The sequence below is a fragment of the Aethalodelphis obliquidens genome, unplaced genomic scaffold, assembly GCF_003676395.1.
Source record: "Aethalodelphis obliquidens isolate GAN/ISIS:26980383/991018 unplaced genomic scaffold, ASM367639v1 scaffold13, whole genome shotgun sequence".
Classification (NCBI taxonomy): domain Eukaryota; kingdom Metazoa; phylum Chordata; class Mammalia; order Artiodactyla; family Delphinidae; genus Aethalodelphis; species Aethalodelphis obliquidens.
In genome coordinates, this window is record NW_020837957.1 from 11352249 (window position 1) to 11374530 (window position 22282).

The 22282-nt window shown below is 37.5% G+C and overlaps 1 protein-coding gene across 1 annotated transcript in view; it reads left to right on the forward strand.

Annotated features, from left to right (window-relative positions):
* Positions 1-22282, forward strand: part of TNNI3K (TNNI3 interacting kinase) — a 290251-nt gene that overhangs the window by 84665 nt on the left and 183304 nt on the right. The window contains exons 8-13 of the mRNA XM_027114085.1: positions 3283-3381; positions 7143-7281; positions 13698-13842; positions 13928-14032; positions 17817-17911; positions 18509-18658. Coding sequence (XP_026969886.1) covers positions 3283-3381; positions 7143-7281; positions 13698-13842; positions 13928-14032; positions 17817-17911; positions 18509-18658 — 733 coding nt within the window. The remainder of the gene's footprint in view (positions 1-3282; positions 3382-7142; positions 7282-13697; positions 13843-13927; positions 14033-17816; positions 17912-18508; positions 18659-22282) is intronic.

Sequence of the window (22282 nt, forward strand, 5' to 3'; positions counted from 1 at the left end):
TCTGACTGATGGTAGATATATATTCCTTTTTTTTTTTAAACTAGAAATACAGTCCAATTCAACCATTATTTGGATGCCTACTCTATGCTTAGCATAGTGGTGAATAAAAGAGATTCAGTTTGGGACTTCATGGGACTTCATGTAGTGGAAAACAGGTGAAGTTGACCTACCAGCTCTTTCAGGTTCTGGAGTAGGGGAAGCATGGTTAAAATGATTTGATAGGGCTTCCCTGATGGTGCAGTGGTTGAGAGTCCGCCTGCCGATGCAGGGGACACGGGTTCATGCCCCGGTCCGGGAAGATCCCACATGCCGTGGAGTGGCTGGGCCCGTGAGCCATGGCCACTGAGCCTGCGCGTCCGGAGCCTGTGCTCCGCAACGGGAGAGGCCACAACAGTGAGAGGCCCGCGTATCACAAAAAAAAAAAAAAAAAATGATTTGATAGATACATGTTCCAACCTAAACAATATGAGTGCATTTGTCTTAACCACATGACAGGCATATTTGTATATCACAATACATTATATCCCCATAAGATTGCTAGGAGATACACTCCCTATCATGACTCGAAATATAAGAATCAATAAATGCATTCAACTTATATAAATAACCTGTGAAATTATTCAGATAATTCCAGTGTACATTGCTCTCAATAGTTAAATATTTCCTTGAATTTTAAAACAAACTAAATAAAGCCTATAGTTCAATAATGACTCTGTGTGGTTTCATTAAAACTTACATTTTGAAAGTTTCTTAGAAGGCCAACACTTCATAATTAATGACGGTTCAGCAAAAGGTTGACCTTCTGAATGACTGGATAAGTGCAAACTTAGGAGGAAAAAAAAATTGCTTTGGACTATTTATTCAAGCCTAAAAGCCATTATCTTTTAGAATGAAAGTAAGTTCTAGAACTATGCCTAAGAAATTGGCTCTATATTTTAACATTTGAGAATCCTTTTTACAATAAAAATTCATGCTGTCTACTTTCTTTTATGCTATATATAAAACAAGAGAATTTGTAAAAAGCTTCATTTACCTTGATCGTTTGTGACCTCCTTTAAAGGTTCCCAAGATTGAACTCACAGGCATGTGAAGTCTAAGATACCAGACATTTGATATAAATGGCTCCAGCATTCTTTCCAAGCTGAATCTACAAAGCTTCTACTTTCTACTCTACTTTCTACTCAGAAAGCTTCCTCTTATCTGAGATTGAGTCAGTTAGTTCATTTACTTAAAGGTTAGTGTTAATGAGGTCAAGGTCACAGGAAGGGCCTGATGGAAAGAAACTTTGAAGTCAAACAGGCCTAAATTTGAATTCCGGTTCTGCTTCTTACTAGTTGTATGACCTCAAATAGGTTACAAAGCCTCCCTGAGGCTCAGTTTCTTCACCTTTAAAATGGGAGAGTAGAACATATCTTTCTATGTTTTGGAGTGAAACAGAGGCACTCCAGTTACCATTTATGCACTTAGTTCAGGGTCTGATACATAATGTGCCCTCAATAAGTGTTAATTGTAATTTTAATTTTTTTATTAGAAAAACAACTCACTGTACACATTGTGTATTCTGTTGATCATTAGTCAGCAATATCCAAATTTAGCAAAAAGCATTGTTCTTGGAATGTATAGAAGCCTATACACCTGCTTATTATATTTTTGGACCCACCAGAAATTTCAGCTGTTCCAACAAGAATTCCTTTTCTCTTCGTATGACAATTACAATCAGTTCTAATGCTACCCCACTGATTGAATAAACTGTAAGAATAATCATGTAAAATAACATCATTTCAGTTCATATATGCTCAATAAATGGTGTATTGACACATGAACAAATGGATGATTGAATGAATGAACTATTTAATACTCTGGAGCACTTGGAAACAAAGCTTGAGGTGAGAGACTAGAGATTCACTTCCCTGCTAACACTGACTTGCTCCATGACTTTGAGAAATTTCCTAATTCCTTTGATTCTTGATTTCTTCCTCTTTAAAACATACTGGTTTGTTATGTAATGTCCATGACCCCTCACCACTTCTGAAGGGCTCTGATTCAAACAGGCAAGGAAACTTGACCTAGGAGGCAGTTTGTTTCTAGGAACAGAAGAGGTGTGGGAGCATATGTTCCTTGACCTCTTGGATCTCATCTTCATGTTCTCTCTTCTAAGTCTAACAGACTTTTGAAAATTTCCCCAAATGTGTATTATTTTACCAACTGAAGAATAGAGAGTGCATTAAGAAAATTCACAGTGAAAATGAACACATCTGGAGGAAATGATTTCAATCAGTTTTCTAGAGAAAAGTCTTAGAGATGAGCCTTTAGTAGAAGAAATCTAAAGGGTGAGCAGATTTGTTGGCAATCTGTGCCTTTCATTGGCCAATAGCTCCTTCTAGTTTTTTTCACTCATTCATTCATTTATTCATTCATTCATTCAACAAATTCGTGTTGAATGATTACTATTTGCATGGCAACATGCTAGTGTAGGATTATAAAGATGAATTTGATATATACTTTGTCCTTAAAGAATTTGCTCTTTAATAAGGGTAAGGCATGTATATAAATTTTTAAATGTTCTAAATGACATGAAAAAAATTTAAATGAGATTTAAAAGGAAGGAAGACTTAATTTTAGCAAGTCAGTTGGCAACAAAGGGAGGGAAAGTAAAGAAATCTTGGAGGAGATGGCATTTAGCTTGTGTTTAAACATCTGTAGATTGGACAGAAGAGAACTTTTTTTTTTTTTTTTTTTTGCGGTACGCGGGCTTCTCACTGCTGTGGCCTCTCCCGCCGCGGAGCACAGACAGGCTCCGGACGCGCAGGCCCAGCAGCCATGGCCCACAGGCCCAGCCGCTCCGCAGCACGTGGGATCCTCCCGGACCGGGGCACAAACCCGTGTCCCCTGCATCGGCAGGCGGACTCACAACCGTTGCGCCACCCGCGAAGCCCCAGAAGAGAACTTTTGACTGAGGAAGTAATGTGAACAAAGACTCTGAGAAGTAGGAAATTGAGTGCAGTTTGTTTGTACAGTTGGGTTTATGAAAGGGAGTAATGGGAAATACATTTAAAAGGATACCATCAGATTGACAGGACCTTGAATGTGATAGTGAGGGGCTTGGTTTTTATTTTCTAGGCCAAAGCTAGCCATTGGAGATTGCAGAGAAAGGAGGTGGAAGAAAATTGTGTTTTAAGATGGTGACCCCCGAAGAAGAGTTGTACATTGTAATTGTAAAATGAATTTTGATGGGCAGATGCCACCAATGAATCTCCTAACCCAGCTCTCCTTCTTGTCCAGGCTGCTGATGTACTACTGCAACATGGAGCTAACATCAACGTTCAAGATGCAGTTTTTTTCACTCCATTGCACATTGCAGCATACTATGGGCACGAACAGGTAAGTCAGTGGCATTTCCGAAGCCTGGGGCATCACTTAAGTGTTCCAGGGTTTTCTTGAACTGTACTAGGTTCAAAGAAAGGATATTTAAGATATCCTTTGAATTAGTTTTGCCATCTGCTCATCAGTTCCCCCCTTGAAGAGCTTTTGTAGATCCATAGAAACATAGCAGCTACCAAGTTATACATTTTTACTGACTACTTTAGTACACGAGGGAGGCAGTAGAGTATATGGGTAAGTGGGTGGCTATAGAAATCGGCCTGAATTTGAAAAATTACTAGCTTTATGACCATGTGTAGGTTGTATAATATCCCTGATCCTCAGTTTCTTGTCTATAAAATGAAAAAAAAATATTAATAGCACCTACCTCATAGGGTTCCTCTTATGATGAAATATTAATTTAAAGTGTTTGGCAAATGCTCAACAAATGTCACTGGGATGATACTAACACTAACAATAAAACAAATCATAAAGCCCATTCCAAAAGTTCTCTGAAAAAAGATAACTTTTAGAAATGGAATTTCCTCTTTTCTAGTAACCTGGCATGTGGTAGGCTAAAAAATGTCTACCAAAATATGTTTACATGTTCACGTTCTAATTTGTGGAACCTGTGAATGTTACCTTAAAAGGGACTTTGCAGATGTGATCAAGTTAAGGATCTTGAAATGGGGAGATTATCCTGGATTATCTGGGTGGACCTGATGTAATCACAAGGGTCCATATAATAGAGAGCAGAAAATCAGAGTGAGTAGTAGGAGATGTGACAATGGAAGCAGTACATTAAAGTGATACAAGAAGGGGCCACAAGCTAAGGAATGCAGGCAGGCTGTAGAAGCTGAAAAGTAAGGAAATGAAAGCCTCCAGAAGGAATGCAGCCTGCCAACACCTTGATTTTGGACTTCTGACCTCCAGAACTCTAAGAGAATAAAAATGTGTTTTTTTCATCCAATAATTTTGTGGTAATTTGCTACAGTGGCAATGGGAAACTAATATATGGAATAACCTAGATAAACTAAAAAACAATCACTAAATGTGCTTTAAATATATAATTTTCTTTAAATATATAGTTATGTATCAGAAACATATTTATAAATTTTGATAATTGTAATTAAGTAATGATACATATAGAATGCTTTAAAGTTTACAATGTAGCATCATTCAACAAATAATTTCATTTGACCTTCATGACAACCTTATGAACTTAATAAGAGTTACCATGTGAGCAAACTCATACTATGGGACAGACACTATGTTAAGGCCTTTATGTGGATTTTTTTCTAATTTTGCCCCAACCCTAAAATCAGCTATTATTTATCCCTTCTAATCAATGATACACATGGAGCTTACTCAGATCAGGTAGCATGCCAGAGTCATGCAGCTAATAAGTAGAAAAGCTGGAGTATGTATTCAGGTCTGTCTGATCCCAAAACCCATCTTCATTCTGTTGTACTGAAGAGCCTCTTCTTACCCCTCTTCTATCAGTGAGCGAAATCATAAAGTCCAGGCCATTTACTGAAGTAGTGGAGCTAGAATTCAAGGCCTGGTGCTGTAATTCCACAGTCCGTTGATTTTCAACCTTAACATATTGAAAGAAAAATTTTATATGCTCTTTTCAAACACCATCTTTTAGCTATACTCAAGAAACTCAATAGAACCAAATAAAACAGAAATACAAATGTAATTAGATAATCAAAACTTAACTGTTCTTTTGACATTCTGTTTTTACTCTTCCTCATTTTATCTCTCTAGATCTGGTCTCAGTTATGCAGCAGAATTATACCTTTTTACCTTTGTACAGGTCATGCCATTGCACTGCCTGAGGATCCCAAGTTGAAAATCAAACTTCCTTGTGTCTCTGTGCTGTTCTAGTCTTTGTGCCTTTATTTCTTTGCTGGCTGGCATGTGCCTGGACAGTCTCAGACCTGCGAAGTGTGACCTCTAACTAGGGGAGACTGCTCATTTCATTGATAGGCTGCTCAGACTGCACTGGGGTGCCCTGGAGAGCTGAGCACTGAAAACGCTTCTGAAAGTACTGGGTCCAAAACTCAGGTGGCGAAAAAACTTTATACTTTTCTGACTTCAGGCACAGACAGGATATACACAGTGCCGGGTTATTTGTAGAGTCATCCTCTTTGGCGATTAACCTCATGACCCAGCAGAAACATTAAGAGCTTCTATGCATGTTGTGTGGAGACCTAAATTTGTTTACTTTCCCTGAATATATAGTCACAGTATTATAAAATTATGCTAAAATGTGGATGGCCCTTTTATGATAAGGGACTCATTTTCTATGTGCAAAGACAGCACATAAGTAATTTATGGAAGCTATTGTCATTTACTAAAATATGCTGACAGGAGAATGGCACATTCGATATACAAATGTGCCTAATGTGCCATGTTCCTTGCCATTTGCTTATTTACTTATTTTAAGTGGAAGAGTATTTTACCAACAGCAGTAGTTCCTAGGTGTATAATAATAGTGCTTAATAGACAATCGATTTCAAAGATAGTTTAACTCTATCCATTATAAAGTCACATAATCAGAATTTATGGAGCCTGTGTAGGTGGAAATATCTGCTTAGGAGTGCAAGGTTCTTGAGACTAAATGTCTACTGTTCAGGTTTCTCTTGAATTAAGTATTGGTCTGCCCGTTAGCCAAGAAATAGATAAAATACACGTGTTCCACATTGGTGCTACCACTTCTGCTATCATTTATTGAATACCAGGCACTTTTCTAAGTGCTTTATGTGTAATAACTTATTTAATTCTCACAACAACTCTATGAGGCATTCCCATTTTAGCAACGAAGAAACTGAATTTTCAAAAGGCCAAATAATTTATTCAAGGTGACATACTTCAGAACCTTTGTTCTTTACCTACTGCACGCAATAGGAAGTTTTCCCACATCCCACCCAGCTAATTTTTCGCCTAGAATTTCTATCGAATATATACCATATTCTTGAGAGGCTTCTGCTCAAGATATATTTATTTGCTGCCACAAAATAGTTTTAGAGCTTGAATTCACTTTTATGCTGATGCCACAATGGTCAAGACTTTTGAGGAGTCCTCCCATAACTGTTATTTTAATGGCACGGGTGCATCCTAACTTATCTCTTGGGATCACTATGATGAGTCCTAAAATTCACAGGGGAGGTAATGTCAATTTTAGAGAAATTATTTGGAAGGTTCCTAAGTGAATATATAAATAATTTGAAGGAATCCCGTAAATTACCTGAAACAACCCCTGGAAACTCTTGAGTTGTTTCTTACTTCATCTCTCTCTGTCCTCTTGGATGTGAATCTCAGCTAATTTGGGAAGATGCTGGGGGCTAGTGTGGCTATCTCCTGTTTACTCACAAATCAAAAAAGGACCCAGAACCCCAGTAGCAAGATTACCATTGGTGACCTATGTATGGAACCACTATGAAAATCAAGAATCAAGTAAGCACTGCTGGCTCTGGCCAGAAGGAAACTTTAGAAAAGAGTATTCAGAGAAGATTATGGGTGACTTGAGAGAAGGTTATTTATGTATTGATACAATGAAGACCCAACCCTGAAATTGCTGCAGTTTTAGATTTCTTGCTAGGTGATATAATAATAAATTCCTTATTGTTTAGGCCAGTTGACTTAGGATTTTCTGTTATTTTCAGGCAAAAATTATCCAAGAGAAAACCTAAATGATATGTCTCCTTCCCTATTGCTGAAGGCATTGCATTACTGTTTGGCATTTGATACTAATTTCAAATGCATGGATCCTTTAGGTAACCCGCCTCCTTTTGAAATTTGGTGCTGATGTAAATGTAAGCGGTGAAGTCGGAGATAGGCCCCTCCACCTAGCATCTGCAAAAGGATTCTTTAATATTGCGAAACTCTTGGTGGAAGAAGGCAACAAAGCAGATGGTAAGATTATGTTTAGAAGAAGAAATTTGCTATCTTTTACTTTACGTATGCTTTTTACTTCTACTTTACTTATTTATTAGAGAATAATCTAAGTTGATTAATCTTGTACTCATGTACTAATTTGTTCCACAAGTCATAATTTATTATTTTTAATATATTAATTAAACCTATATGTTAATCCTTCTTTACATATTTCAGCTCAACTCTTAATGTATTAGGTGCTGCAGTAAAAGTAAGGGGTTTTCCTAAATTTTTCCTACTTTTTATTATTCACTAATCTTTTTTTAATTGAGGTAAATTTTACATATAGCAAAATTCTCAAATCTTAACTGAATATTGACTTAAGTGAATATTTGCTTGTGGATACACCCATGTAAAAGCCACCCAGATCAAGATATAGACATATTTTCATCTCGAAAGTTGAAAATTTTTCACCTGGAAAGTTCCTTGTTGCCCACTTCTTAGTAACTAGCTTTTGCCACCAAAGATAATCAATATTCTGGCTTCTATTGCTATAGGTTAGCTTTTTTTCTGTTCTTGAAGTTGATATAATTTTGTGACTGCTTTCTTTTGATCGACAAGATGATTTTGACTTTTATCCATGTTGTTGCATGAATCATAATTTGCTCTTTTTTATTACCGAAAATTCTATGAATTTCCCACAATTTAACTGTTTATCCGTTCTCCTTGTAATGGAAGGTTAAATGTTTCTAGTGTTTGACTTTTGTGAATATAGCTGCCAGAAACATTCAATTCTTCTTGTGAATATATGTGTTAATCCCTCTTCGTTGTGTGTGTGTGTGTGTGTGTGTATTTAGAGAGAGAGAGAGAATTACTGCATCAAAGGGCATGCACATGGTTAACTTTTTAGGAAATTTCAGACAACTTTCCAAAGTGTTCGCAATATTTTTCACTCCCACAGCTATATATGAGAGTTCCAGTTGCTCCCCACATCCTCCCCAGTATTTGATACTACTGTTATTTTTAATGGAAATAGAGTTAGAATGTGATCAGGTTGGGGAAAAAAACCTTTAGAATACACAGAAAGATTTTAGATGCATTTAGTAGAATAGAATTTCCTGCAACTTTTTAGTTTTTTAATTACAAAATGAATTTTGGAAAATTGAAAGTATTGAAAAAAAGCTTTCTCTTTTTTTCCTCTTCCTCACAAACTTAATTTTTTGACACAAATTCACTCAGAGTTACATCTTGTCATTAAATTCTCTCAGGCATATCCAGCATTCTGACCCCCAAGAGACCTAATTAAAAGCCCAGCTGTAAGAACTGCTGGCCTTTGCAGCAGAAATGATGCACATTTCCAAAAGCACAAGGTTGTCAGATCTATAGAACTGCCATTTCCTTGGTCCAAAATTGAGATTGATATTCAGTTAATAAAACTAATCAATGTTTTCATTACTCTAAGGAAAACACAAAGGCTCCCAGAGACAACTGTAGCAAGAGGCTAGGGCAATTTCATTTCCATGTTGGAAACAGGGCCATTTTATTTGGTAACGTTTGAGAAACGTAGTTTGTATCATTTTCTGAGCCAGTGTATAATAACTCAGGAATTTTTTCTATAGCATTATCATAAACAACTTGTGTTGTCAGGATGCAAGGAATGCTGTTGTCTGGACCTTGTTTAAGCAGTCTCTTTGATTCTGTTGGTTTAGGATAGGCAGAGGTACACCAATGTGAATCACCGAACACATAATTGTTTTTGAAACTGCCTCACTCTTCCAAGGGGTCAGGAACCGCTCACATTTTTCCTTTATTATCAAGACCAACCTCAGCCTTTTATTCCTCTGCACAACTCCAAAGCTCAGTGGTGTCAAAATGAGTGTCATTTATGATCAGCATGTCTCCAGGATCAAAGGACTCTTCTACAAAAGGCATTGAAATGTGTACTGCACCCGGATTCCCGGTACATACCAGCGTCATATGATATAATTTTTAACATTTTCTTTCTGACTCACACAAGCACTACATGCCTCCTACTCAATCATTTAAAAAAAATCAAGTGACATGACTCAGATTTTTAAGTATTTTTACTTCCTTCTAATATACACTTGATATTTAAGTCCCTTTTGCACTTCAACCAATTGCAAAGAATAAATCAGAAAATCTTTTGTGCTGGTGGACACTGCACAAGATTTATTATCAGCTGGTTTACTTATTCCAAAATGTATCTAAGCCTCCAGATGATTTATTTTAGATCTGGACTTTGCCTGTGGTTAATGGACATAAGGGGAAGAATAAATGAATGACCCCAAAAGGAGTGCAATTTGAAATCTGGTATTTACAGCATGTTTCCGTAGTAACAGAATGTCACAAATGAAAATAAATTCAAGTTGCAAATTAGCCAAAATGTATTTCCGAAAGCACGTTCCGCACGTTTGTGAGGTTGACCTATTCAGTCACATATGTTTTAAGTCTCTAGTCTTCTTCCTTATACCTCGTAGGGCAATTAAAAAGGAGAACTGCAATGCTTATCGAATGAGATTGAAAAGGTCAAAATATTGCTGGACTCCATAGGAGGAAAATAGAGACACAATTCTCACAATTTATCATTTTAATAATTTAAAAATGGAAAATGTTAAATTCAGAAACTATTAATTTTTTGTCATCTGAATGTTGAATGCTATAGTTCTCTTAACTGGAGAACTGGAAACTAGAGAAAGTCACAAAAATTTCTAGGGCATGGTCAGTAAGGAGAAGTAATTTATTTTTAAAAATGTGTCTTGTCAGAACTATCACACAGATTTGTTACTGAAAATTTATTTAAGACACACTTGGGAGTTGCTTTAGAGAGCTGGTGAGAGGTCCTAACATTGCTGGGTGAATATGGAAATGTTTATTTTATCTTTAAGATCAATGAGCAGAAATAAGCAAGAAGTAGCATCCAGCTACCTACCCATTCATCCAATCTTTCTTTCAAAAGACATTACTGAACATTTACTCTCTTCAAAGTAGAGGACTAGTGACCAAATATTTTCTTAATAATGATTTACATGTATTCCTTTGCTTGAAATTTTCCTTTACTTAAATCTCTAAATAAGATGTTAGAGCAAACAGAATATCATTCATACATTCAGTTTTCCTCAGGTAAGAGTAATAATATATGCACTTTTTGTTTTTGCAAATTGGTCCAAGACAAAATTAAGGGATCAGAAGGACTGAAGCAGAAATACGGGTATATATATATATAAACTGCATCTGATGCAGATTTCTCCTGGCTTGTCCCTTTGGTTGGTATTTTATATCTTCTTTGATGAGAATAATGTCTAGGCCATTGCAGGTAATTCACCAAGTAAAGAGTCTGCTTTGAAGTTTATTGATTCAACTAGAGAAGAATAATGTTGGGTGGGACCAGGTAGGGCTAAAGGCAAATTATGAATTAATGGAATATTGTGCTTCATTCTGCTTTACAATGTCCCCTCTGGCCCTCAAGAACTCACATGTGACCTCCTGATGCCCTGGACTCCCTGCTGTCCTCAAGCTTTGACTCATGGTATTGACTTTCCCTGGCTTCCAACAGAATGTGAACAAAGGAAAAGTATCTTAAAAAGGAAGATAATCAAAACAACCGGGAAAATTCTTCTGAAGGAAGTGTGTCCTTCTGAGCCACCCATTAATAGAAAAGATTCAAAGATTTCTTTTTCAATAACAGTCTTGGGAGGAGGAGTTCAGGAACTTTGTTAAAGATTTCCCTTTGGCTTAAGGGCTTGCAGGTTGATAAAATAAGAATTATTGTCTACAAATATAGCAGCTATAAGGCCTAAACCAGTGTTCATTAAATGTTAAATGATGATTATATTTGAACTTTTTAAAATTAACTCTTATCTTGCCTTTCTTTTCCTTCCAACCCTTCATCATTAAAAAAGGAATTCGATCAATTCTTTTGGCTCTATGGATAATTTCTTTTATAGATATATATAAGAATGAGAATGAATGGGATTTGTTAAGGGCTATTATTTTCTATTTTGAATAAAGCACCCTGTACAGATGGACAAAGTAGTAAAATAATAAAACAAGTGATTGTAGAGTAGTCGATCTGGTTATTTTTGGTTTTAAAAATTGTGCTAAAGCAGATCTAGAATTTAGCAGCTTGGTGTTGATTTGTTATTACTTCAGGCCTGTAATTATTGACTATTCAACTAGATTGTAACTTATTTGAGGGTATAGACTCTATGCATTTATAGCTTATTTGCCTTAGCACCACTTAGCAAAATTCTAAGAGGGAAATTAGTAAAAAGGGAGAGTGAAGATTTTTATTAAGTATCTAATTTGTGATAAACATCATGCTAGACACTTTCTAGAAATGATCTCCTTTAATCCTTTCAGCATCCCTGCTGCACCAATAGTGTTATTATATCCACTGTTACTTATAAGAAATCAATATCTCCAACACCTGGCACAGTGCTTGGTGCATATTGATTATTTAATACTTGTTGAGGAATGACTATGTGTCAGTCAGGTGTTCTTATTTGCAAGTGTTGGAAACTAATACTTGCTAATTTAAGCATGAGGGGAAATATTAAAGGATATCAATTAGCACACAGAATCTTCCCCAGGACAGAGTAGAAAGCCAGGTTTGGAATTTTCACAGTGAGAAATGGTGTCCAGAATCACACCCCAAAACTAATCCTTTGAAGGCACACTGCCACCCCAGCTAGGCACACACACCAACACTTGTGTTTCTGGCACCAACAATGCGGGGCACCCAGTCTGTGGCTGGGCAACAGTACCACTGGAAATTAGATGGAGCTATTCTACCACTGCTACTTTGCCAAGATAGAATAGACTCTCCTTTTGTGTGTCATCAGCTCTGATGTCAGAGTCTGAAATAACATGTTGATTGGAAGAGCCTGTAGGTAAGAGTCCAACCAGGACGTGGTTGAGAGTGAAAGGGTCACTATTAAAAATTATTCTAGGATAACGAGCCTAAACCAGGACATATGGTCACCCTCTACTAATTCTGTGCCCCTAACTGCAAAGGAGGCTTGGAAAGCATATTTTCAGCTTCTATGATAAAAGGTGATCTTGGCCTCTAGTCAGTACTTTCAGTATAGGGAATTTCCCAAATGTCAGAAGAGGTTATAGTCTGGATTGGACAAAGAGAAGGTCAAATGCCCACTACTGAGTAATCAATTTAACAGTTAATGTTAAAAAGCTATCTTAGATAATACAATTAATGAGGTCTTGCTCACTCTAAAACTGCTGCCTTTTCATTATACCATGCTTTGTGTACCGCAACATGACATTTCTCAGTTAAGGGGACATCAGAACCTTCTACACAGTATTGCGAACATACAGAGTACTAGGCCCCATGCTAACATATTGAGCCAAAATTTTGGGAAATGGTGCTCTGTCCAGAGTATGAAAATTTTAACATCTTCTATGGGGGTGAAAGGGGAATCAATTTGAAAGGAGATACTTGTGGAAATAAGGCTATGAGTACCTTTTAGATACTTACTAGTTTCCTGAACTCTTCCATTGTGCAAGGTAAATTTTTTTAACATCTTTATCAGAGTGTAATTGCTTTACACTGGTGTGTTAGTTTCTGCTTTATAATAAAGTGAACCAGCTATACATATACATATATCCCCATATCTCCTCCCTCTTGTGTCTCCCTCGCACCCTCCCTATCCCACCCCTCTAGGTGGTCACAAAGCACCGAGCTGATCGCCCTGTGCTATGCGGCTGCTTCTCACTAGCTAGCTATTTTACATTTGGTAGTGTGTATATGTCCATGACACTCTCTCACTTCGTCCCAGCTTACCCTTCCCCTCTCTGTGTCCTCAAGTCCATTCTGTACATCTGCATCTTTATTCCTGTCCTGCCCCTAGTTTCTTCAGATATATGTGTTTGTTTTTGTATTTGTTTTTCTCTTTCTGACTTACTTCACTCTGTATGACAGACTCTAGGTCCATCCACCTCACTACAAATAACTCAATTTTGTTTTTTTATGGCTGAGTAATATTCCATTGTATATATGTGTCACATCTTCTTTATCCATTCATCGGTCGATGGACACTTAGGTTGCTTCCATGTCCTGGCTATTGTAAATAGAGCTGCAATGAACATTGTGGTACATGATTCTTCTTGAATTATGGTTTTCTCAGGGTAGATGCCCAGTAGTGGGATTGCTGGGTCATATGGTATGCAAGGTAGATTTGATTAGATGCATTCCATAGATTTATGGGAGCTAGAAGAAAGCCTACTTAATGTGGAAATAGGCTATAGGATAGAATTCTAACTTTTTAAATTGGTGGCACTTAATTTCCTTTATTATTGTCATTAATTAGCAATTTCCAGGAGTCTCTCAGGCACTTAGAAAAGTCCCTGATACTACACATGAGCAGGTTGAGAAATAGAGGATTCCAGATAACATATGTTTCCCTTTCTTTTGATGACAGTGAATGCTCAGGACAATGAAGATCACGTTCCACTCCACTTCTGTTCTCGCTTTGGACACCACGATATAGTGAAGTACCTGCTCCAGAGCAATTTAGAAGTTCAGCCACACGTTGTTAATATCTATGGAGACACCCCTTTGCACCTGTGAGTATTATGTATACTTCCATAGGTACTGCAGGTATACTACGTGTACCTTCTTACTATTCTCAAAATATTTTCTTAACTCTAGGGCATGCTACAATGGCAAATTTGAAGTTGCCAAGGAGATCATCCAAATATCAGGAATAGAAAGTCTGACTAAAGAAAACATCTTCAGTGAAACGGCTTTTCACAGGTAAAAGAATATTTAAGTGCAATAGCCTCTAAACTTAGCTAACACCCTACAACACTGGAAGTCATGTACATGAAGCAAGAATGAATAGTGGCAGATGTTGCAATCAGAGAGCAAGACCAGAGGGTGGCCAGAGGACAAGGAGCCCAAGCTAGATGCACAGAGAAAAGGTAGACGCAGATGCTGCAGTCAGTACAACAGATGGGGCCAGAGCCAGATGCTGCCTTCCTGGCAGCAGCCACAAAGACAGGGACTGATGTTGCCAAGGCAACAGGCATATCAACATCTGTAAGCATATTGCTCCTATTCCACTACACTCTGCAGAAAGCTGCCAAAAGGAGCAGTGCCCATAATCCTCTTCCGACAAGAATATCATTACCAGAACTCATCAGCATCAAATGTGACATTTTTTCCTTACCACTTAAACCTTATGTGCAAATGTATCTACCTATCTAAGACATCCATCTGTCAGCCTGTAAGAGCTTAGTCAGGGTGGCCACTGAGGTACCTAAGAAGGCATTAGCTCCTTGCTAGGAATCGATTACAGTCCTTTGCAACGTGCTCTGGAAAAGCACCCTGAAGGAGCAGCTGGGTTTGGAAAAGTTGTGACAAAGAAAAAAAGAAAGAGAGAGAGAGAGGGAGGGAAAAGTTTGCTAAAAACTCAAGTGCGTAACTCCCTAAAATGTCCTCAAGGAAAGCAGATGTTTTATAAAATTTAAAACCCTCATTTTTTAACAGGTTACTGTTTTGCTTATAAAAATAAAAACATAGTCATTTGAATTGAGTAAACCTTGAATATCAGATTATTTACCTACATATTACAGATCTCTTGGCTGTTGGCAACCTCTAAAACATGTATTTGAGACTAGTATGTTATTTACGTAGTGTTTGTCCTGTACTAGTGAATAAGAGAAATGAGACACTTTTTTTAATACTGAACTAAAATTAAGCTTACACTTCTGCATCAGGCATCAACTTGTCAAATTTCACTTGGATTTCCAGATTTTTCTTATCACCCAAAGAGGTCAGACAAAAGGGAGGTGAAGAAAACTACCATTTGTGGAACAGTGAATATGTGCTGGATGATTTACATCCATTATCTCATTTAATCCTCCTAACCATTTTATGCAGTTGGATTTACTATCCCTTTTTTACCAATGAGAAAATTGAGGCTCAGGAAAACTAAGTAACTTGCCAAAGATTCTTATGGCTAGAAAAACATGTATTACATGCCTGACTAATTCCAAATCCTGTGTTTTTATATATCTTCATGTTCTAGTACCAAAATATTTTGTCTGTTTTCTACACACTCTGTAACAGAACAGATGCAAGAACTCTTCAGATCATGCCTTCAAAGCGTACCAGTGGAATTTGTCCCTGAAGGGGACAGTTGGCAGAACTGATATGTACGGGTTACTAGTGTCCTCTACCCATTACGTCATTCTTGTGGAGGCTGACACCACAGGCTAGTTTTCAAATCATTTTGCTACTTTGTGCACATAAATTGAAACCGACTATAATCAGAGGGTTATTGTCACCTTCAGAAGATTGTCTATATGACAAGGTTAGTGAAGTGAGTTAAAAGTAGGTATCCAATTGTTTTATTTTGTGCAAACCTGTGGCTGCTAGGAATAACGTATTAATATTTTCATTCTATTCATTTTAAGTACATATTTATAAAAGAAATTCTCCTTTTACATAAGGAACTGACTACAGTTATGAATTTTTCTATGTACAAATCACAGTGCTTTACACATAGTCAGCACTTAGTACATTCCTGTTATTGTTTTCATATGTCTGTATGTATACACATTTGTATACACACGTACACACACACACACACATACATATATATATATATATATATATATGTTCTGAATTCGTCATTTCCTATAAATAGTTGCTTTGAACAGAAATAATGAGGTAATTCAGACAACGGAACATTAAAAGTATAGTGTTGGGCTTCCCTGGTGGCACAGTGGTTGAGAGTCCGCCTGCCGATGCAGGGGACACGGGTTCGTGCCCCGGTCCGGGAAGATCCCACATGCCGCGGAGCAACTGGGCCCGTGAGCCATGACCGCTGAGCCTGCACGTCCGGAGCCTGTGCTCCGCAACAGGAGAGGCCACAACAGTGAGAGGTTTGCCAACCGCAAAAAAAAAAAAAAAAAGTATAGTGTTAATGGTCCTATTTATAATACAAATAACTAACGGTGATATGATCTATTACACTGAGATGGTTGTTTTTTATTCACTTAATTATTCAAGAAAGGCTTGTTAAGGACCTGTCTTGTGTTGTTGCTGGTAGGCACATTAACATGACACAGTCCCTTCCCTCCTTAAGGGAACTCTACTGTAAGGTATCAAAACACACAGAGGTGTATTCATTACCATAACACAATATGATAAGTGCCATAAAACTGAAATTACAAGGAAGCAGAGAAGATAGCAATGAACTCAGCCTTTGGTTCATGAGAAGACTTCATAGAGGAAGCAATAGTTCAACTAGATAAATAATGGCATTTATTTAAAGAAAATAATAATATCCCATGAGAGAAAAAGGATTTAGGTAAAGTCATCCCAGGGAGAGGAAAGAGTAAGACCCAGTGAACTACCACTTATAGAACAAATCTGGAAGGAAAAAACACTGTTTTTCTGTACTCTACCTCAACATTCAATACCTCACTTCTGAAACACATGATACCAGTTTTGTGTGAGATTTTTTTACACCAAACAATTCTCCAGTTCTCTACAGACAACGAGTGGGTGTCCTAAAATTCATTTCAGTTTGGCACTGCCTACCTGGTATTAGCATCAGATCTCACAAGACTGCCCCTCTTCCCACTTCAGGTGCAATCACAAGTCTAACTTGTCACCTAAATCTCTCAGAACCTTCCTGTGTTCCCCCATTTCATTCAGTTGCCCTGCAGAATGCCTAGAAAAGAATTAATATCATAGGAAATATTTAATAAGAAAATGCTAGAAATTTTATACAGCTCCTTTCTTTTTTTTTTTTTTTGAGGTACGCAGGCCTCTCACTGTTGTGGCCTCTCCCGTTGCCAGAGCACAGGCTCCGGACGCGCAGGCTCAGCGGCCATGGCTCATGGGCCTAGCCGCTCCGTGGCATGCGGGATCTTCCAGGACCGGGGAATGAACCCATGTCCCCTGCATTGGCAGGCGGACTCTCAACCACTGTGCCACCAGGGAAACCCACAGCTCCTTTCTTGAAGGCCCATATTTGAGAATCTTAGGATTTTATTGCTTTATGTGCTTTTTTTCTCTTATCACCTCCTTCTCCTCTCTCTTTCCCTCCTTCTCTCATCTTTTTGGCACTTATATAAACATCTGCATCTAGAATAGCCTGGGTGAATCAGGGCTGTTTTAATTTTTTAGGGCTACCATAACTAAATACCACAGACTGGGTGGCTTGAACACCAGAAATTTATTTTCTCACAATTCTAGAGGCTGGAAGTCCAAGATCAAGGTGTCAGGTTTGGTTTCTTCCGAGGCCTTTCTCTTTGTATTGCAGATGGCCACCTTCTTTTTGTGTCTTTACATGGTTGTCCCTCTGTTCATGTCATCTGTATACTAATATTCCCTTCTTATAAGGACACCAGTCATATTTGGAGAGGGCCAATCCTAATTATTCCATTTCCACTTAATTACCTCTGTAAATTATACCTCTTTAAATTATAGTCACATTATAAGGTTATGGGAGTTAGGGCTTCAACATATTAATTTGGAGTACATACATTCAGCCTTCTATTTTCCCTGTGTTATATTTTTGCAGTGCTTGTACCTATGGCAAGAGCATTGACCTGGTTAAATTTCTTCTTGATCAGAATGTCATAAGCATCAACCACCAAGGAAGGGATGGGCACACAGGTAAGACTGTGGTGAGAACATCACCAGTTTCTGATGCATGTGAATGCTCAAGAAAAGTGGTGGGCTCGGGGGGTGGGGTGGGGGTGGGAGTGGTCAACCCCAATGAGGGGCAATATTTTATCAATGACATCATTTAAATTGATGGTGCATGGTGATAGTAAAAAGCAGACTGACTTTGCTCAGTTTCATTATTGTGCTAAAGTATCTACAGTCAATGCACCCATTATGATCTGCACCAGGAACAGACTGATCCCACTGCCTTGCCCTTGGCTTGCTGCTGAAAAAAAACCCTTGTTTGGGGTCTTTGTTCTTTGATTTGTACAAAGTTGCTAACATTTATTCTGGTAATTACAGTGGGTAGAGAAATACTAGAAATTGTGCTCAGCAAAAGGTAGTCTATATAGATCAACTAGGTACTTCTTTTCCTAAACTATGTCTTGTTTGCTCAAAGACAGAATTAATTCTTTGTCAAAGAAATCAACCCTTGCTGTATATCTCTGGCAACAATTCTATTATGTGGTAGTGACTGTCTTTTGAAAATTGGGTTTCAGTTTTCCCCTTTTCTCCTTTCACACTTTCATTCTTATTCTATCATAGGATTGCACTCTGCTTGCTACCATGGTCACATTCACCTGGTTCAGTTCTTACTGGATAACGGAGCTGATATGAATCTGGTAGCTTGTGATCCAAGCAGATCTAGTGGCGAAAAAGATGAGCAGACATGTTTAATGTGGGCTTATGAAAAAGGTATACTTTTCACCATTGCATCTCTATAGTGATAACATTGAACTCTGTGCACAGATTATGCCAATGCATCAATAATTCTTTTGCTTGCATGACTTGTATACTCCCATTTCCTCTGGAGATTGTATTTGAATCGTTAGAGACTTGGATCAAAGAGTACAATAGGGAAAGCAACTCCTGGGCTGCAGATGAGCTGAAGGCATTCTTGGTTTTGGCATTTTGAAGGGAGAAGGAGATATCACATTTCTAGATACTGGAGAAACAAAATTGTGATAGGTAATGATAGCTACTTTCTTGGAGTAGATGCAGAACTAGTCTTTACCTCTTATATAGGAGAATTTTGATGTGGATTCAAATTATTAAAAATGAAATTAATGCAAAGAAAGAAAGGGAGTATTTGTCACATCTAACCCTGCTAACAATGCCTGCACTAGAAAAAGTAAGGCAACCAATGTTTAGTGCTTAAGTATAAACTTATTTGAGCTCAAAGAGGTGAAAGCTTGGGCAGAACACCTGGTTTTAAATCAAACCATGTTGCTTGATCTTGAGCAAGTTATTTATTCTTGCTAAGCTTTAGTCTTTCATCTGAAAAATGAGGACAATAACAACTTCATAAGATTGTAAAGATTAAATTAGATAATATGTGCAAATTGCTTATAAATGTGGCTGGCACAAAATAAATACCTAATAATTAGCATTTCAGTAATAATAACAGTGGTAATAGTAGTAGTCCAGAAATAAAGATTATTAATAGTGAATTTTTCATTTTAAAGGAGAGGAAACTAGACACAATTAGAAGGTCAAATAGCATCTTTGTCATTGTTATTACAATATACTATACCTCTTAAGAGAGCTCTACATAAATGCATAAAGTCCAACAGAGTGTAAATTTTCAGGTGACATGGAACAGTACTGAAATCAGAGTTACAACTAAATACTGTAAAATATATCAGACTTTGATGCCTGCATTGTCTTATTAGGATGTTTAAAGTATGTAAAGAAGTATTCTTATCTTTTTAAATGTTAGAATCTTAGAAAACCGTACTTAAAAAGAGCAGTTACTAAACTGGAAGATTTCTTAGGCTACCAAGAGGATCTAAAAGGTTTTCTACCTTGAAATAGGACATGGAGGTCCATTAATGAACAGAGAGATGAAGTTTGATGGATAGAAATAGAGAGCTATTGTAAGCATATAGACAAGGAGAAAGAAAAACATAGGTCTGAAGACTGCTAGTGAGGAAATGATATAGGAGTTACTTTACTATAGACAAGTGAACAGACATGGAACAGCAAGGAATGAGTTAAGATATAGGCCTGTTATGTTTCTTACTTTTTACTTGAGTATTGTATAAACACACACGCGCATGCGCACACGCGTACTTGCACATTATAGCTCAATGAATTTTCACAAACTGAACTCACTCAGCGTCCAGATGAAGAAACTGAACATGGTCAGCACCCAGAAGCCCTACTTACATTGTCTTCCACTCACTCCCCAAAGAGGGTACCCCTGCCTTTTTGAGGCATAGACTAGCTTTACCTCTTTCTGTACTTAATATAAGTGAAATCCTATGCTATATACATCTTTATGTCTGGCCTCTTTTGACCAACAGTTTGTGAGATTCATCCATATTGTTGCAGGTAGCTCTAGACTGTTCATTCTTGTATGGTATTATGTTTTTAATTATATCACAATTCATTCATTCTGCTTTTTCAGGGCATTTGGATAATTTTCAATTGGGGACTATTAGGAACACTGTTGTTATACGTGTACATGTCATGTACGTGTCTTTTGATGAATAACTATATACATTTCTGTTAGGTATAACTGCCTTCTACTTTGTGTAAAAGAAAGTCCAGGTAATTATATATTTGCATATCAGTTGGAAAATCTTACATATTCTGAAGCCTCGAGAGGGCTTACTAAGTTCTAGTTATGTGGCATTTATTCCAATGATTCTCAGACAGTGTCTCTCAATAAATTTGAGTTTCAGAGAAAGACTGTTTACAAGTCATTAGTCTTCCGGAAGACAGCTCGGAAGTAGCTGCTGCAGCTTATCTCTTCACAGGGTTTGGCTTTGTTTGTTTTTACTTGATTGAGAGTAATGGTTGAAAACTGGCTTTACTTTTATTTTTTGTGGAATTCCACACTTTATAAAACAGTGAATCATTGTGTAAGCTCCTAAGATTTCCTAACAAATGACAACAATAAAAATCCTTTAGCTTAGAGGACTTACCCACTGGTCTCTGCAATATATGCCATACTTGTCACCCTTATTTGTTCAACTAATGTGCCAGGCATCAGTGTTGCATTTCATTATTACTATGAATTTTAACAAATTGAATGTTACTACTCAGGAGACAGATGGATGTTTTGCATATGTTCTAGGGCAGAGCAAGTTAAACCAACAAAATAAATTTGTTGCTATTTTCTCTTGCTAGAGAAACATGGCATTGTTTTCATGTGTTCAGGGAAGATTGAAATGGCCTTGTTAAAATATTGTCAGCAGTGCACTGTCCCTGTTTTCTTTGGCTTTGCTTTCTCCTTCAGAGCGGGAGTCACCAAATTAATTGATATGGCGTACCAAGGATTTTCTTGAGCAACTTGGAGATGGAGTTGAAAAAGCACTAAAACTTCACTTGGAGTTCTTTCTTTGTGGAATAGAGATGATGTAAAAGTGGCCCCATCATGGCTTGCCCTGTACCCTATCCAGTCCTTAGAAAACTCAGAAGAGACTTCATAACCAGGGTCTGTCTATTTAAAAAGGAATACTTTTGAATGTGCCCAGTTTGAATAGCTCATCTTAGTCTACCCTCTTAAGATAGAACTAGGAGGCTTTCTCAACAGCACTCATCTCTGAATGGTTAGAAGGCAAATTTTTCATCTGTCCCAAACAAAATTTTTAGCTGACCCTCTCTGCTATTCTGTTATAGCACATTCAGAGGTGCTTTGGAGTTCTGAAAAGAATTATCTACTATCTTTTGAAATATTTTTAGAAAAGAGTTTACTCACTATGACCCCCTGTGGGATCAGGTATGAAAAATATTTTCCATTTACTTAGCCCTTTTAACCTAAAGATATCAAAATCAATCTTAGAAATAATTTTCCTGGTGACCTTGGTTCTAACCAGTAACCAGAAGCCTACTGGTTTAAGTTTCAATATTTCACTGCCAGATTGCTCAGAGCTCCAATTCTATAATACTTAGAATGTTTCCTCTCCCCAGTCTGTCCTCCCTCTTCTTTTCTACCATTCCATCTGAGAGTAGCCATAGCTGTCTCACTCACTTGGATTTGTTCTGCTCTTTCCCTTGGGTACAAAGGACTTCTATGAATCAATTTAAATTAGCCAGAAGAAATAGCCAGCAGCCTGCTTATGTTCAAATCCTCTGCCCTAATCACCAGTAGGGAAAACCCATTGAAAAGACCTACACATAATCTTACATCCATTGCATTAAAGATGAAACTGCTGAATTGAAAAGATCTCAGCCAATTAGAATTGAGCACATAGCTCAATAGTGTGTCTGGCAGTTAGATTTGAAAAGGCTGCCTTTGACAAAGAAAAGCACTCCTTTATGTCAGGCTGTTTAGGGTCAGAAAATAACCCAAACTAGAAACAGAACTAAAAC